Below are 17,689 nucleotides of genomic sequence, written 5' to 3' on the forward strand. Positions count from 1 at the left end.
GTGTCCCACATAAACAAACAAAGACATACCTTTTCCCAGCACCTATACCGGCTAGCTGTGAAAGTCCTCAAATGGACAGAAGAAAAATTTGGTAACCTTAACAGCCCGCTTCATCCAGGGCAAGAAAAACGTGCTGGCAGACAATCTAAGCAGGACTCAGATAGTTGGTTCTGAATAGTCCTTGAATCAACAGATAGCCAACAAAGTCGAGACTTTGTGAGGTTCGCCGACAATCGACCTCTATGCAATGTCCCTCAACTGGAAACTTCCGTTGTACTGCTCACCAGTACCAGATCCACGAGCGTTCTGGCAGGAGGCTTTTCAATACCCGTGGGACAGGATGGACGTCTATGCATTCCCCAACTTCTACCTAGTAAGGAAGCTATTGAATAAGGCAAGGGCATCGCAAGACCTGGCAATGACACTTCCGCTAGTGGCAACAAGCAGAATGGTTGCCGGATATTCTGTATCTACTCACAGAGATACGAGAGAGTTCCCCCCTTCACTTCCCGAGCTTCTCACATAACCACACGTGAAGATATTCCACCAAGTGATACCATTGCTACATTTTCACCCCTGGAGGTTATCCAACAACTACTCGCAAAGAGAGGCTTTTCAAAGCCAGTTGCTAGGGGCATGGCAGGATACCTGTAGGAGTCGTCATTTGCAGTGTATAAGGAGAAACAGTCCGTCTTTTGTGGTTGGCGTCGTGAACGTGGTATCTCTCCACTCAGTGCCTCTATTCCAGCAGGAGCAGAGTTTTTGCTGTACCTCTGGGAGGAAAAACTCTACTCAGTGTAGGTGGTAAAAGGCTTTTGCTCAGCCTTGAGCATTGTCTTCGAACTGAATCAATTTAACATTTCCTCCTCGATGGAATTATCATTCCGCAAACAGAATTTTGAGCGTTCCTCTCCTCAGTCGGAAGTTACACCACCTCCATGGAACGTTGTCAAGGTCTTACATTCATGGAAAGGAGCCCCTCATGAGCCTCTCTGTCAAGCCTCAGACAAAGACTCGACTGTAAAGACAGCTTTTTTTCTAGCCCTGGCTTCTGAGAAGAAACTCAGGGAGCTGCATGGTCTCTTTTATGACATCACCCATTCAAGGGGATGGGGGCAGGTCACACTCAGTTTTGTCCCTATGTTGCAAAGACTCAAAATCCATCTGTAGCAGATCCTGGATTCAGATCCTTTTGGACTGAGAATCTCTGGTTTGTAACACACGATCCTGATCAACTGTTATTAGGCCCCATAAGGGTGCTGAGCTAGACCACAGATCAACAGGCTCTTCGTTAGCACAGGAAAGACCAAGAGGAGAATCACAAAAAACTATCTCCTCATGGATCAGGCAAGTAACAGAAAGGGCACGGTCTTCAGACCACTCACCGTCCAATAGACATACATGACAACACAATGTCAGGGGAGTAAGTAATTCCTAGGCATTTTGAAAAAAATTTCTGTGAGGCAGGTGCTATAAGCAGGAAAGTGGAAACGTCAAACAACGTTCACTGCCTACTACCTGCAAGACATAACCCACAGGAGCCTGGACATTTTCTCGATAGGTTCTGTGGTGGCTGCTCAAAACGTGGTCTAAAACACCTCAGCTCCCTTGTGGTACAAGTAGCAAAGGGTTGAGGGTGGACGCTACTCAAGAGTAAGTCTAGAGTGAATGTGTGGGTGAGTAACCACTTCCTATTTCATCTTCCCCTCTCTTGGAGCATAGCATCTAAGGGATTCTGCACAGCTGACCTTGTCTTTCTGTGGTTGAGAACCACGCTCTTTGAGTAACCTGATATCATCGTCATCATCTCCTTCTATGCCTATTGTCGCAAAGGGCCTCAGTTAGATTTTGCCAGTTGTCTCCATCTTGAGCTTTTAAATCAATACTTCTCCATTCATCACCTCCTACTTCATGCTTCATCATCCTAAGCCATGTAGGCCTGTACCCACGAGCACCTACCACTAGAAAGTCATGCCGCAATTACAAAAGTGACAATTAGTCGCTAGCGCTGGTGTGAGTGGGGGGGGGAGGTAACCTACCCCGCTCTTCCCCTACTAACTAGTGGTGGGTAGTTACACCATGATAAAAAGCTTATCAGCTGGTTTCAGCTTTGTCAAAACAAATACTTCATAGTAAAGAGCTCCAGGTTTGTCTTGTTAGGAAAAATACAAATCATTTCCAAGTTTGTTATTTTACTTTTTTTTTTTTTTGAACTTTTAATCTGGTCAATAACCATTAGAACATACTTTTCAATAAGAGGAACAGTGAGGACTTCGCATTCCCCACACCAATTATCTACATCCCGTTACTGTTCCAGCACAAGACTCAAATAGAATGAAGAAAATTGATTGCCAAGAAATAACTCCCTTGAACAATAATTATCAAATCCTAGAGAGGATATTCCTTAAAATCACTAATAACCTAAATTACACTTCACTTATAAATGCTTCAAAATCTGGAGGATGGTAACAAAATATTGACTTACCAAGCACAAGTTCAGCACTGAAAAACAAAAGCAGGTACAGTTCACTGAAAACGTGGTTATTGTCATTAGCATCTAAATTGTCTCATTACTGTACTAGATACCTAAGCTTATTAAAAGGAAAGAAAACAGGAAATCTTCAATTTTGTGGTAAATGTTGACATAAACTAAGCTTCGAGAGAGAAGAAATATGAATATCAGGAGAGGCTCATAGACATAATTTTTATACTCACTTTAGTCAAGTAATGCACATAGAAAACTGAGGAGCACCTCCACTCTGTAGCCTCAAACATTCTTTAAAAGGACAAATTTCAGACATAGTTAAGGGATGTAGACAACCACCCTAATACTGCGGGCCATCACCTTGGGAAACCTCAGTCCTGGATTATCTATCACCTTGTGGGATTCTATAACTAATAATTTTAGAAAAGAACCCAAGTCACTGTAGGGGCTTTGCTTTTCAAGAACAAGTTCCTGAAAGCATAATCTAAAAGGTCCTGTCCAAATATCTATAAAATCTCTCACAAAGTAGAGACTCACCTCTTCAGGCTCGCTTTCCACATCACCCAAAGAAGGATTATCCAAATAGCAAGGCAGAGCCGAAGTACAAAAATCTTATCACAAATAACAAAACTACTATACAAATTAGAGGAAAATTAGTTACTCATTGTAAGTGATAGGTTCCAATATATATGGCATTACTAAAGGAATACTGTACTAAAGTTTTGATACAGTAAATAAATTGACAATTCTTTAATAGAGATTGGAGAGAATGTTTTTGAAATGATATTATCAATCACAGTTCTTAAACATAAGAGAAAATTCTAAGAACCTGATTTGAAAATCAGACGTGTCAGCTTGGATTATCAACATACAGTTATCAATCTACAGTGCTTACAATACAAATATTTGTACAAGATGTTCTTATAGTGAACTTACTAGAAATCTCACTTACTGGAAATTCACAAAAGCATCTGGGCAATGATGAGGTAGCATGACCATTGTGAAGTAAAGATCATATAACTTGGGATGACACACGGAAGTAAGACTTAAATGGGATCCATACATCAGAGACAGCAGACCAAACCATAACCCAATCACAAACCAGCGATCATTAACACAGCTTATACAGGTATCCAACCTAAGATAATAAAAAAAATAACAAGTTAATTACAATACAGGACAACTAACTTTTAAATCTTACATGGTATGAAAAATAAAGTACAGCACTGAAATGGTTGAAAAATATGATACTTGAAGCACCTTTACCATGGCTATTCATAAAACCAAAACTTGATTCAACATATTTCATCACTTATGCTGAACTAATAGATTTTTAGGAAAAAAGTTTTGAAGGGCTATACAAACTTGAACAAAGGATGGTTTTATGTTATGGAAAATTCAAACCTGGGGCTGTTACACATCTGGTTACTATCTTATTAAGGAAAATGGGAGCTTTTGATGAAATGCTATACCAAATGTACTTTTATGAACAGTAAATGGACCTTTTTGAACAATAAGAGTTATAGTTTTGTCCATTTGAAGATTACCAGTCCCTCCACTAAATGGGACACCATCTCAAACGTTTGTTGACACTATAGTGTATTCCAGGGAAAACATGACAAATTTAAAAGTAATTTGTATTTTTCCAAATGATACTAACCTGTAGCTATTTATAGGGATTGTCTTTCGCCGAAGCTGAGAGAGTAGCCATAAAGACTTTAAGTGAGGTGGCAACTACCAAACCCCCTAGTTAGAGGGGGGGATTTAGTGAGGGGTAGCGGGGGATACCAGCTACCCACTTCACTCACACACCAGTGTGTCTAAAGCACTTTTGATTGCAGGCACAACTTTTTAGGGGGACAGGTGATGGCAGGACAATTTGTATAAATAGCTACAGGTTTGTATCGTTAGGAAAAATAGAAATTACTTTCAAATTTGTCATTTGTTCCGACACAAATAGAAACCCTTCACTATTTATAGAGATGACACCCATTAGGAGGGTGGAAGTCCGAACAAACTGGCTTGGCCTTTGACCCAGGGTTTTCCCATACGGCCTTGGTCCGTACGTAACTGAGAGAAACCCTGACACCTCGCTAAAACTTCTTGCAACATACGGATAGCGGCCTGAGCAACCTGTGTGGTGTGATACTAGCAATATGACTGTCTAGGTAAGATTTCTCTAAGATGAATAGGAGTCTTTAGCATCAAAATGTTATTTTCATAATAAAATGATATTTTAATCATAAAATAAATTTTTGAATATACTTACCCGGTGAATATATAATAGCTGCTACTCAGCGGCTCGACAGAAAACACACTCAAAAAACTCGCGAGCGATCGCTATGAAGGTTGCGGGTGTGCCCACCAGCGCCAAATATCGGCCAGATACCACTCTTGCATGTAAACAAACCCTTCAATTCTTCTCGTCCCGCTGCGTCTCTATTGGGGAGGAAGGGAGGGCCTTTAATTTATATATTCACCGGGTAAGTATATTCAAAAATTTATTTTATAATTAAAATATCATTTTTAAATATTTAACTTAGCCGGTGAATATATAATAGCTGATTCACACCCAAGGCGGTGGGTAGAGACCAGAGTTAATTAAGTTTACAGCGTATAAGCTAAGAGTTTTTGACAGTTATCAATATAACAAAACCAAAATATATAGGTACCTGGTAAGGAAGTTGACTTAGACGATTACTCTGCCTTGTAAGTCTGTCTTCCTCACGAAGCCCAGCGATCCTCTTAGGATGCTGAAAGACTCCCAGGAGCTGAAGTATAAAGGGTTGCAACCCATACTAACAGGACCTCATCAAACCCCTAATCTGGGCGCTCTCAAGAAATGACTTTGACCACCCGCCAAATCAACCAGGATGCGAAAGGCTTCTTAGCCTTCCGTACAACCCATAAAACAATATTAAAAACATTTCAAGAGACAGATTAAAAAGGATATTGGAATTAGGGAAGTGTAGTGGTAGAACCCTCACCCACTACTGCACTCGCTGCTACGAATGGACCCAGTGTGTAGCAGTCCTCGTAAAGAGTCTGGACATCTTTCAAGTAAAATGACGCGAACACTGACTTGCTTCTCCAAAAAGTCGCGTCCATGATACTTTGCAGAGATCTATTTTGCTTGAAGGCCACGGAGGTTGCTATAGCTCTAATTTCGTGCGTCTTAACCTTAAGCAAAGATCGGTCTTCCTCACTCAAGTGGGAATGGGCTTTTCGTATTAAAAATCTGATAAAATATGACAAAGCATTCTTTGACATAGGTAAGGATGGTTTCTTAACCGAACACCATAACGCTTCAGATTTACCTCGTAATGGCTTAGTACGAGCTAAATAGAACTTAAGAGCTCTAACGGGACATAACACTCTCTCTAGTTCGTTGCCTACGATCTCTGATAAGCAAGGAATATCAAAAGATTTAGGCCAAGGACGAGAAGGCAGTTCATTCTTGGCCAGGAAACCAAGTTGAAGAGAACAAGTGGCTTTTTCTGTAGAAAAGCCGATGTTCTTGCTGAAGGCATGAAGTTCACTGACTCTTTTAGCCGAGGCCAAGCACACCAGGAAAAGAGTCTTAAGAGTGAGATCCTTCAGGGAGGCTGAATGTAATGGCTCAAACCTGTCTGACATGAGGAACCTTAGGACCACGTCTAAGTTCCATCCAGGAGTAGCCAAACGACGTTCCTTAGAGGTTTCAAAAGACTTAAGGAGATCTTGTAGATCTTTATCGTTGGAAAGATCTAAGCCTCTATGCCGGAAGACCGAAGCCAACATGCTCCTGTAGCCCTTGATCGTGGAAGCTGACAGGGAGCGAACCTTTCTCAGGTGTAAGAGAAAATCAGCGATTTGGGCTACAGAGGTACTGGACGAGGATACAGATACTGACTTGCACCAGTTTCGGAAGATTTCCCACTTCGATTGGTATACTCTAATGGTAGAAGCTCTCCTCGCTCTTGCAATCGCACTGGCTGCCTCCTTCGAAAAGCCTCTAGCTCTAGAGAGTCTTCCTATAGTCTGAAGGCAGTCAGACGAAGAGCGGGGAGGCTTTGGTGTACCTTCTTTACGTGGGGCTGACGTAACAGGTCTACTCTTAGAGGAAGACTTCTTGGAAAGTCTACCAGCCATCGAAGTACCTCGGTGAACCATTCTCTCGCGGGCCAGAGGGGAGCAACTAACGTCAACCTTGTCCCTTCGTGAGAGGCGAACTTCTGCAGTACCTTGTTGACAATCTTGAATGGTGGGAATGCATATAGGTCTAGATGAGACCAATCTAGAAGAAAAGCGTCTATATGTATTGCTGCTGGGTCTGGGACTGGAGAGCAATAGATTGGAAGTCTCTTGGTCATCGAGGTTGCAAAGAGGTCTATGGTGGGTTGACCCCAAGTCGCCCAAAGCCTCTTGCACACGTCCATTCCGTAGGAATTACCTGACCCTTCCGACTGAGGCAATCTGCTAAGACGTTCAAGTCGCCCTGGATAAACCTCATTAACAGGGAGATGCCTCGATCTCTTGACCAAATGAGCAGGTCCCTTGCGATCTCGTACAGTGTCAGGGAGTGGGTGCCTCCTTGCTTGGAAATGTAAGCCAAGGCTGTGGTATTGTCCGAGTTGATCTCCACCACCTTGTTTCGAAGGAGACTCTCGAAGTTCATCAAGGCCAGGTGGACTGCCAAAAGCTCCTTGCCGTTGATGTGCATGCTCCTCTGACTTGAGGTCCACAGACCTGAGCATTCCCGACCGTCCAGGGTCGCACCCCAACCCAAATCCGATGCGTCTGAGAATAGAACGTGGTTTGGTTTCTGAACTGCTAGGGAAGTCCCTCTCTTAGACTGATATTGTCGTTCCACCAATTCAGGCATGCCTTTACTGTTTCGGAGATCGGGATTGAGACCGCCTCTAGCGTCTTGTCCTTTTTCCAGTGAAAAGCTAGATGGAACTGGAGAGGTCGAAGGTGTAGCCTTCCTAGCGAGACAAACTGCTCCAAGGATGATAGAGTTCCTACTAGACTCATCCAATTCCTGACTGAGCAGCGTTCTCTCTTCAACATCCGTTGGATTATGAGCAGGGCTTGCTCTATTCGGGGGGCAGACGGAAAAGCCCGAAAAACTGGACTGCGAATCTCCATCCCTAAATACAGTATAGTTTGGGATGGAATCAGCTGGGACTTTTCCATGTTGACCAAAAGTCCCAATTCCTTGGTCAGATCCAATGTCCAATGAAGATCCTGCAGACAGCGATGACTGGACGAGGCTCTGAGAAGCCAGTCGTCCAAGTAAAGGGAGGCTCGGATTCCCGATAAATGAAGGAATTTTGCCACATTCCTCATAAGCCTCGTAAACACGAGAGGAGCAGGACTTAGGCCAAAGCACAGGGCCCGAAACTGGTACACCACATTGTCGAAAACAAACCTCAGAAAAGGTTGGGAATCTGAGTGAATGGGGATGTGGAAGTATGCGTCTCTTAGGTCGAGAGACCATCCAGTCTCCCTTTCTGACCGCTGCTAAGACTGATTTCGTGGTCTCCATGGTGAACTTTGTCTTCGTGACAAAGACGTTTAGAGCACTGACGTCTAGCACCGGTCTCCAACCTCCAGTCTTCTTCGGTACTAGGAAGAGGCGGTTGTAAAACCCCGGTGATTGAAGGTCCGAGACTTTCACCACCGCTCCCTTCTCTAGCAAAAGAGACACTTTTAATTTCAGGGCTTGTCTCTTTGATTTCTCTCGGTAAATGGGAGAGGTCGATGGGGGAAGTCGCTAGAGGAGGTTTGTGTACAAATGGAATTTTGTATCCCTCTCTGAGCAATCTCACAGACTGTTGGTCTGCGCCCCTCTTCTCCCAGGCTTGCCAGAAGTTCTTGAGTCTGGCACCTACTGCTGTCTGAACTGCGGGCAGTCAGACTCTGCCACGTGAGGACTTGGCTCCTCTCTTCGTTCCTCTCTTTCCCTCGGCACGAGTACTTCCCCTGCTGGGAGCTCTGCCACGAAAGGGCGGAATAAACCTGGACGCCGGAGTGTCTATCCTTGGTCTAGCAGAAAAGGATGTCGAAGGAGTCCCTTTGCGAGCAGAGGACGCTACCAAGTCATGGGTGTCCTTCTGCACGAGTGACAAAGCTATGTCCTTAACCAAATGTTCAGGGAACAAAAACTTCGATAAGGGAGCAAAGAGTAGTTCAGATCTTTGACAGGGAGTAACTCCTGCCGACAGATAAGAGCAAAGGGACTCTCGCTTCTTAAGGACCCCTGAAGTAAAAGAGGAGGAGAGCTCATTGGATCCATCTCGGATGGCTTTATCCATGCAGGACACAATAAGTACGGAGACATCTCTATCAGCCGATGAGATTTTCCTACTTAAGGCTCCCAAACACCAGTCAAGGAAGTTGAAAACTTCAAAGGCTCTATAAATGCCTTTCAGCAGATGGTCAAAGTCCGAGGAGGACCAACTAATCTTCGAGCGTCTCATGGCTAGGCGGCGGGGAGAGTCTACAAGGCTTGAGAAGTCGCCCTGGGCAGAGGCAGGGACTCCCAAGCCGAGAACTTCTCCCGTGGCATACCAGACGCTCGATCTAGACGAGAGTTTAGATGGAGGGAAGGCAAAGGCCGTCTTCCCCAAACTCCTCTTGGTTTCCAACCAATCGCCTAAAAGCCGTAAAGCTCTCTTGGATGAGCGAGAGAGCACAAGTTTTGTAAAGGCTGGCATGTCAGCAGGTACGCCTAAAACAAACTCAGACGGCGGTGAACGAGGAGCAACAGAGACGAAGTGATCGGGAAACAACTCCTTAAAAATCAACATGACTTTCTTAAAGTCCATTGATGGCGGAACTGTTCTGGGTTCATCAATATCTGAAGGATGATCCTCAGGCTGAGGGTCAGCAACGTCCTCATCTGAAGGTTCCTCATCTGACAACTGCTGAGAAACAAGCAAAGGGGTTGGCAATGCTTGACACGCAGCGTCCACCCGCACTGGTGCATTAGTAGCGGACCAGGACGCAACGTCATGTAACTGCTTGACAGTCTGTGAACTGTCAACAACAACAGGTGCGTGAGGACGCACAGCGTCCACTCGAGACTGCTTTGACCGCCTAGTCTGCGCAGTCAAAACAACTCTAGACTGCGGATGTTGACGCTCAGCGTCAAAACAAGTCAACTCCGATGGTTGGCGAACGTCCTGAACGTCAACAGGAGCATCAGCAAGTTGCCTAACGTCCAAATACAGCTGAAAATCCACACGAGACCGCATCAATTGTGGTTCTAAACAACCTGACTGACGTGACTTAGCTACGCCAACGTCAACAGGACGCACAAAGGAACGTTTGGGTGGCTGAAGGCCAGGATCTCGATGAGATAAACGGCTAGGCTCAACGGAAACCTTATCGGCAGAATAGTCTTCCATAAGGGAGGCAAGCTTAGACTGCATGTCCTGCAGTATAACCCATTCAGGGTCCACAGGAATGGGTGCGGTAACCGACGGGGTTAACGTCTGAGACGGCACAACCTTGCCTTGCTTAGGCGGCAAGCAGTCATCCGATGACTGCAACGGGTCCGAACTGTCCCAATGACTACATCCAGGACGCTGGACCTGTCCTGAAGGGACCGACTTCCGTTTAAGAGGCCTAGAAACCTTGCTCCACGGTTTCTTGCGCGAAAAGCCTTCGGAAGACGAGGAGAAAATGGGCTCTCTCGTCTTATGGTAGGGGCGATCTTGGTGAGATACGCCTGATACCATAGAGGGAACGTCTGTTCGCTGATCAAGGCCTCTCGAACCCATAAGTCGTACGACATTACTTCTCCCCTGGGCTTGGGAGCTTGCAAGAGGTCCCGGACTAGGTGAACGACAGGCACGAACAGACGAACCCTCGGTCGCAACACTGTTCACAACACTTTGCGCACTAATCACTTTTCCACTTTCCGCTGTGGCACTCTGACACTTAAGTTCCTTCACGTCAGCCATGAGTTGATTACGATCAGTTGCTAACGCTTCAACTCTTTCCCCCAAGGCATGAATAGCACGTAACATGTCTTGCATAGATGGTTCCTGAGTGCTAGAAGGGGGGTTAGGAACAACCACTACAGGGGAAGGATTAGGTTCAGGGGCATGTGGAGAGGAAAAATCTACAGACCTAGATGAACTCCTCCTTACCCTATCTCTCTCTAGCCTACGTGCATATTTATCGTATTCGAGCCAATCGAATTCCGAAAGGCCCACGCATTCCTCACACCGATCTCCCAATTGACAGGTTTTACCCCGACAATTGGAACACACAGTATGTGGGTCGAGAGATGCCTTTGGAAGACGCCTATTACAATCCCTAGCATTACACCTCCGAAATCTAGGTACTTGTGAAGGGTCAGCCATTTTGAATTAGTCAAAGAAATTCCAAAAAACAATCCAAGTCATCAACAAATAATCTGATTCAATAAAGAGTTCAAGAGTTTATGTTGAGGAAAAACACCTGCACTGCAAAAGCTCAAACCAAAATGAAGTACTTCACCAAATATGTTGAGAAAACTCCAGGTTCTACAGCGAGTATTGATACGTCTTGTCGTCAAGGTCGACAGAGAAGAACTGAAGGGTTTGTTTACATGCAAGAGTGGTATCTGGCCGATAGTTGGCGCTGGTGGGCACACCCGCAACCTTCATAGCGATCGCTCGCGAGTATTTTGAGTGTGTTTTCTGTCGAGCCGCTGAGTAGCAGCTATTATATATTCACCGGCTAAGTTAAATATTTAAAAATAAATTTTTGAACATACTTACCTGGTAGTCATATATATAGCTTACGTCTCTGACTTCACGGTAGAAAATTCAAAACTCACGCCAATCGCCGATTGGATAGCCAGGTGTACCACCTGTGCACCCTAGCAAGGTACCTCGGAACCATCCCCTGTCCCTTCATATTTTTCATGCCTCGTATCTCTAGAGGGGAGGAGGGTGGGAATTTAATTATATATGACTACCAGGTATGTTCAAAAATTTATTTCATAATGAAAATAACATTTTTAAACATAAGACTTACCTGGTAGTTATATATATAGCTGATTAACTTTGGTGGAGGGTTAGAGACAGTCAATATAGTTGGAATTTTGCTTAAGAGTTTAAATACAAAACAAGCTTAAGGGTTCGTACCTGATAAGGAAGCTGACTTCAATGATACTCTGCCATTATGTCAGCTTTCCTTATGAGATCCAGCGGTCCTCTCAGGGGGCTGAAGATCCCTAGGAGCTGTCAAACCAGTGACCACACCTCTCTGTGACAGCGCCTCCTCTAATACCCAGTTCCGGGTGCTCTCAAGGAACAAAATAGACCACCTGACCAATCTATGATTGCGGAAGACTGTCGCAATCTCCAGAAGACAACCATAAAAAACAAATTAAAAGTTCCAAGAGAAGAAAAGGTTTTAGGATTATGGGAATGTAGTGGTAGATCCTTCCCCCACTACTGTACTCGCTGCTACAAACGGTCCCAAAGTATATCGGTCCTCATATTGAGTCTGGACACTTTTTAAATAGTGTGAAGCGAACACAGATTTGCTCCTCCAAAGGGTTGTGTCCATAATTCTTTGCATACATACATCATACATATACCAAAGGCACTTCCCCCAATTTTGGGGGGTAGCCGACATCAACAATGAAACAAACAAAAACAAAAAAGGGGACCTCTACTCTCTACGTTCCTCCAGCCTAAGAAGGGACTCAGCCGAGTTCAGCTGGTACTGCTAGGGTGCCACAGCCCACCCTCCCACATTATCCACCACAGATGAAGCTTCATAATGCTGAATCCCCTACTGCTGCTACCTCCGCGGTCATCTAAGGCACCAGAGGAAGCAGCAGGGCCTACCGGAACTGCGTCACAATCGTTCGCCATTCATTCCTATTTCTAGCACGCTCTCTTGCCTCTCTCACATCTATCCTCCTATCACCCAGAGCTTTCTTCACACCATCCATCCACCCAAACCTTGGCCTTCCTCTTGTACTTCTCCCATCAACTCTTACATTCATCACCTTCTTTAGCAGACAGCCATTTTCCATTCTCTAAACATGGCCAAACCACCTCAACACATTCATATCCACTCTAGCCGCTAACTCATTTCTTACACCCGTTCTCACCCTCACCACTTCGTTCCTAACCCTATCTACTCGAGATACACCAGCCATACTCCTTAGACACTTCATCTCAAACACATTCAATTTCTGTCTCTCCATCACTTTCATTCCCCATAACTCCGATCCATACATCACAGTTGGTACAATCACTTTCTCATACAGAATTCTCTTTACAGTCATGCCCAACCCTCTATTTTTTACTACTCCCTTAACTGCTCCCAACACTTTGCAACCTTCATTCACTCTCTGACGTACATCTGCTTCCACTCCACCATTTGCTGCAACAGCAGATCCCAAGTACTTAAACTGATCCACCTCCTCAAGTAACTCTCCATTCAACATGACATTCAACCTTGCACCACCTTCCCTTCTCGTACATCTCATAACCTTACTCTTACCCACATTAACTCTTAACTTCCTTCTCTCACACACACTTCCAAATTCTGTCACTAGTCGGTCAAGCTTCTCTTCTGTGTCTGCTACCAGTACAGTATCATCCGCAAACAACAACTGATTTACCTCCCATTCATGATCATTCTCGCCTACCAGTTTTAATCCTCGTCCAAGCACTCGAGCATTCACCTCTCTCACCACTCCATCAACATAGAAGTTAAACAACCACGGCGACATCACACATCCCTGTCTCAGCCCCACTCTCACCGGAAACCAATCGCTCACTTCATTTTCTATTCTAACACATGCTTTACTACCTTTGTAGAAACTTTTCACTGCTTGCAACAACCTTCCACCAACTCCATATAACCTCATCACATTCCACATTGCTTCCCTATCAACTCTATCATATGCTTTCTCCAGATCCATAAACGCAACATACACCTCCTTACCTTTTGCTAAATATTTCTCGCATATCTGTCTAACTGTAAAAATCTGATTCATACAACCCCTACCTCTTCTAAAACCCCCTGTACTTCCAAGATTGCATTCTCCGTTTTATCCTTAATCCTATTAATCAATACTCTACCATACACTTTTCCAACTACACTCAACAAACTAATACCTCTTGAATTACAACACTCATGCACATCTCCCTTACCCTTATATAGTGGTACAATACATGCAAAAACCCAATCTACTGGTACCATTGACAACACATAACACATATTGAACAATCTCACCAACCATTCAAGTACAGTCACACCCTCTTCCTTCAACATCTCAGCTTTCACACCATCCATACCAGATGCTTTTCTTACTCTCGTTTCATCTAGTGCTCTCCTCACTTCATCTATTGTAATCTCTCTCTCATTCTCATCTCCCATCACTGGCACCTCAACACCTGCAACAGCAATTATATCTGCCTCCCTATTATCCTCAACATTCAGCAAACTTTCAAAATATTCTCCCCACCTTTTCCTTGCCTCCTCTCTTTTTAACAACCTTCCATTTCCATCTTTCACTGTCTCTTCAATTCTTGCGCCAGCCTTTCTTACTCTCTTCACTTCTTTCCAAAACTTCTCCTTATTCTCTTCATATGACTGTCCCAGTCCCTGACCCCACCTCAGGTCAGTTGCCCTCTTTGTCTCACGTACCTTGCGCTTTACTTCCACATTTTTCTCTCTATATTTTTCATACTTCTCTATACTATTACTCTGCAGCCATTCTTCAAAAGCCCTCTTTTTCTCTTCCACTTTTACCTTCACTCCTTCATTCCACCATTCACTGCCCTTCCTCGTGCTGCCTCCAACAACCTTCTTGTCACACGCATCACTTGCAATCCCAACAAAATTTTCTTTTACCAACTTCCACTCCTCCTCTAAATTACCAGTTTCTCTTACTTTCACTTCGTCATATGTCATTTTTAACCTTTCCTGATATTTACTTTTTACCCCCGGTTTTATTAGCTCTTCAACCCTCACTAGCTCCCTTTTACATCCACCTACTCTATTCCCCCAATCTTTTGCTACAACTAATTTTCCTTCCACCAAAAAATGATCAGACATGACCTTGATTTCACCGGGACTTGAGTCGCCACTGGAGAGATCTCATTCTGAGGCGACCATTGGGAACTAGACGGGCCAGGGATGAGAGGTGACCGAGGAGACTTAACCACGATTGGGCTGGAAGTACTTCTCATCTGAGGAAAGGCCTTGCGACCTTCCTCAGCCTTGCTATCCTGTCGTCTGATGGGAAGGCTTTGTGGAGATTGGTATCTATGATCATGTCTAGGTATACCAGTTTCTGAGTGGGCAGCAGAGAGGACTTCTCGAGATTTACCCTGATTCCTAGATCTTGGTAAAGTCCCAGAAGTTTGTCTCGGTGACGAACAAGGGTTGCCTCCGAGTCTGCTAGGATCAGCCAGTCGTCCAGGTAACGGAGGAGACGGATACCAATCCTGTGAGCCCATGAAGATATTAGGTTGAACACTGGTGAACACCTGCGGTGCTGTGGAGAGACCGAAACACAGCCCATTGAACTGGTAGATCTTGTTGTCTAGGCAAAATCTTAAGTACTTCTTTGAAGACGGATGGACTGGGATCTGGAAGTACGCGTCCTTCAGGTCCAGTGTGCATATGAAGTCTTGCGGTCTCACTGCAAGTCTGACCGTGTCTGCCGTCTCCATGCTGAACGGGGTCTGTTTGACGAACCTGTTCAGGGCTGAGAGGTCGATGACTGGTCTCCAGCCTCCATACGCCTTCTTTACAAGAAAGAGTCGACTGAAGAAGCCTGGGGACCCATTGACAACCTCCTGGAGAGCGTTCTTCTTCAACATGGTCTCGACTTCTGCCCGAAGGGCTTGCCCCTTTGCCTATCCCATGGCAAGGGAGCTCAGCGACACTGGATCCGCTGGCAAGGGAGCTCAGCGACACTGGATCCGCTGTCGTGAACGGGACGCGATATCCTGACTGATTACTGAAATCATCCAGGAATGGGCCGCAAGTTGCTGCCGCCTTGTCGCGCAACTTTGTAGGCATCCCCCCACTGGTAGACATGCAGGGGGACTGCCAATCCTAGCGGTTGCGGCCACGGCCGCTCCCTCTAAGATTCTTTCCTCCCTTAGAGGACTTTTTGCCCTTTTTGTCCTTGACAGGAAAGGGCTTAGACACTTTTGTCTTTGCTGTAGCTGCCTTCTTCGTACTCTTGACAGGACGTGGCTGCTGGGTAGTTGGAGGTTAGTAGGGCCTTGATGTTAGGGCCCTATGGAGAAGGGAATCCTGGTTGGACTTCCTCCACCTCTCAGCAGCCTGCTCCACGTCCTTAGGCTCAAACAAATTCTACCGAGGACGGAAGAATGTCTGAGCCCGCAAACGTCAGTACTGGGGACCTTTTAATGGAATCTCTCAGCCACAGTGTCCCTTCGTTTCAAGATAGTGTTAGCCCACAAGCTCGAGTCTTGGTGGGCTAGAAACTCGATGGTACACGTGCCTGAGAGCAAAAAGGTCTCCAAGGCCTTCCTGGTGATTTCCTTGGACAGGTCCTCAGACCGCACCAGGATGACCAGAGACCCTAGCCAGATGTCCAGCCACGAAGTAGCCTGCATGGAACACTTCACTACCTTCTCCTGGCTCAGGATCTCTGTTGCCGAATACGAGACCTGCCGGTTGGAGAATATCTCTAGAGGGACTCCCCCGGTAAGCTCTTCCAGAGAATGGTGCAAAGGAAGAGCTAAGCAAGTCTCCTCCAAGATCTCAAAGTACCTCCTCTGATGGACGCGAGGAGGCGGGAGGAGCTTGTTACCAGTGATGGATCGGCTGGAGGAAGCTAGCTCAGAGAGCTGGCCTTCGACTTTGTCTCTGGCACTCTTAACCCCCTGTGACCAGAGCAAAGCAGCACTGGCTCTCGAGGGCTTCTGAGTACCATAGACTCGGTCCAAGACCGTGTCCTTGCCCTCACGAGGAGGAATCTCTGGATCCGGAAACCCATTGAGACTCCTCATGAGGGTCAGAACTTGCCAGAACGCATGTTCTGACTCCTGTAGCTCTCCTCCTGAAGGGCTGGCAGCAAAGTCTCCTATCCCCAGAGGCTCTTCCTGGGGGAACTCGCGGACATTCTCTGAGGGCTTGGCTGGCTCCTATCTAGTTCTCGATGAAGACTAAGGCAAAGTCTTCCGAGTCCTTCGGCTCCCTCCTGGGAGGGATACAGGACTCCAGCAGTGATGGTGGAAGACTTTTCTCAACCCCTACCTGAGAAGACTTCTTGGGGAGAGGTGGGGTTTCCCCCATTGGTGCGATGGGGGAATGACCAGCCTCACCTGACTCCCCAGAGGACGGGAAATCCTCGTCTGCAGGGGAGAGGGAGAAAGTCTGGGGGGGAGAGGGAGCCTTCCTCAAGGACTTCCGAGGGGACAGTTTCACCCTTGGAGAAGTTACCACGGAAGGAACTCCTCTCTTCCTCTTCAGGGGAGACGAAGCCGCCACTGTTTTGTGACCCCGTTCAGAGAATACAGGCTTAAAAGCCTGCACGAGAGCTCTGACAATAGTACCAAACCAGGGCTGCTGACTGACAGTCGCGCTGTCAGTCACTCCCTTTGGAGGGAAGGGGATCGTTCCATCCCTAGGAGTGACCAAACAAGGGTTTGCCTGCAAAGATGCTGAAACAGAAGAAGAAGAATCCTTGGACCTATCCGGAAACCTCCCCTCCTCCGACGAGCGCGCTGTTCTGCGCTTGCGGAGTGGGGAACGAGACGATGATGATGACCTGGCCGCGCGATGTCCTGCGGCCGCACGTGTGGGATCGCGTCTATGATCGCTCTGGGGATCGCGCTGCAAATCGCGCTGGTGGTCGCGCGATAGGCCCTGCCCTGGGTCGGGCGCGCGCGCGAAGGCAATGGTAAGGGCGCGCGGTCGAGCAATGGTGCGCGGGCGCGCGGTCGAGCAATGGTGCGCGGGCGAGCGATGGCACGTGGCGGCCTGAACAGGCGATGACAGGTGGCGCGCAGGAGGCTTGATGAGTGCTCGCTCGCGAAGGCGATTGTTTGCGCGGGCACGGGCGCGCAGGATCTTGCCGAAGGGCCCGTGAGGGCGAAAACGTTGGGCGCGCGCAGGAGAAATATCTCTAGCGCGCGGGCATGCGGCTCGAGTATCTGGCTGAAGCAGTGGGCGAGAGCGCGCTTGCGCAACCTTGTGGGCGCACAATGGAGACTG

The 17,689-nt window shown here is 46.4% G+C and overlaps 1 protein-coding gene across 1 annotated transcript in view; it reads right to left on the minus strand.

Moving 5' to 3' along the window:
• The window catches only part of LOC137624542 (palmitoyltransferase ZDHHC23-B-like), a 75,775-nt gene that overhangs the window by 13,832 nt on the left and 44,254 nt on the right, over window positions 1-17,689 (minus strand). The window contains exon 4 of the mRNA XM_068355429.1: window positions 3,438-3,623. Coding sequence (XP_068211530.1) covers window positions 3,438-3,623 — 186 coding nt within the window. The remainder of the gene's footprint in view (window positions 1-3,437; window positions 3,624-17,689) is intronic.

This window comes from Palaemon carinicauda, chromosome 31, assembly GCF_036898095.1.
Source record: "Palaemon carinicauda isolate YSFRI2023 chromosome 31, ASM3689809v2, whole genome shotgun sequence".
NCBI lineage: Eukaryota > Metazoa > Arthropoda > Malacostraca > Decapoda > Palaemonidae > Palaemon > Palaemon carinicauda.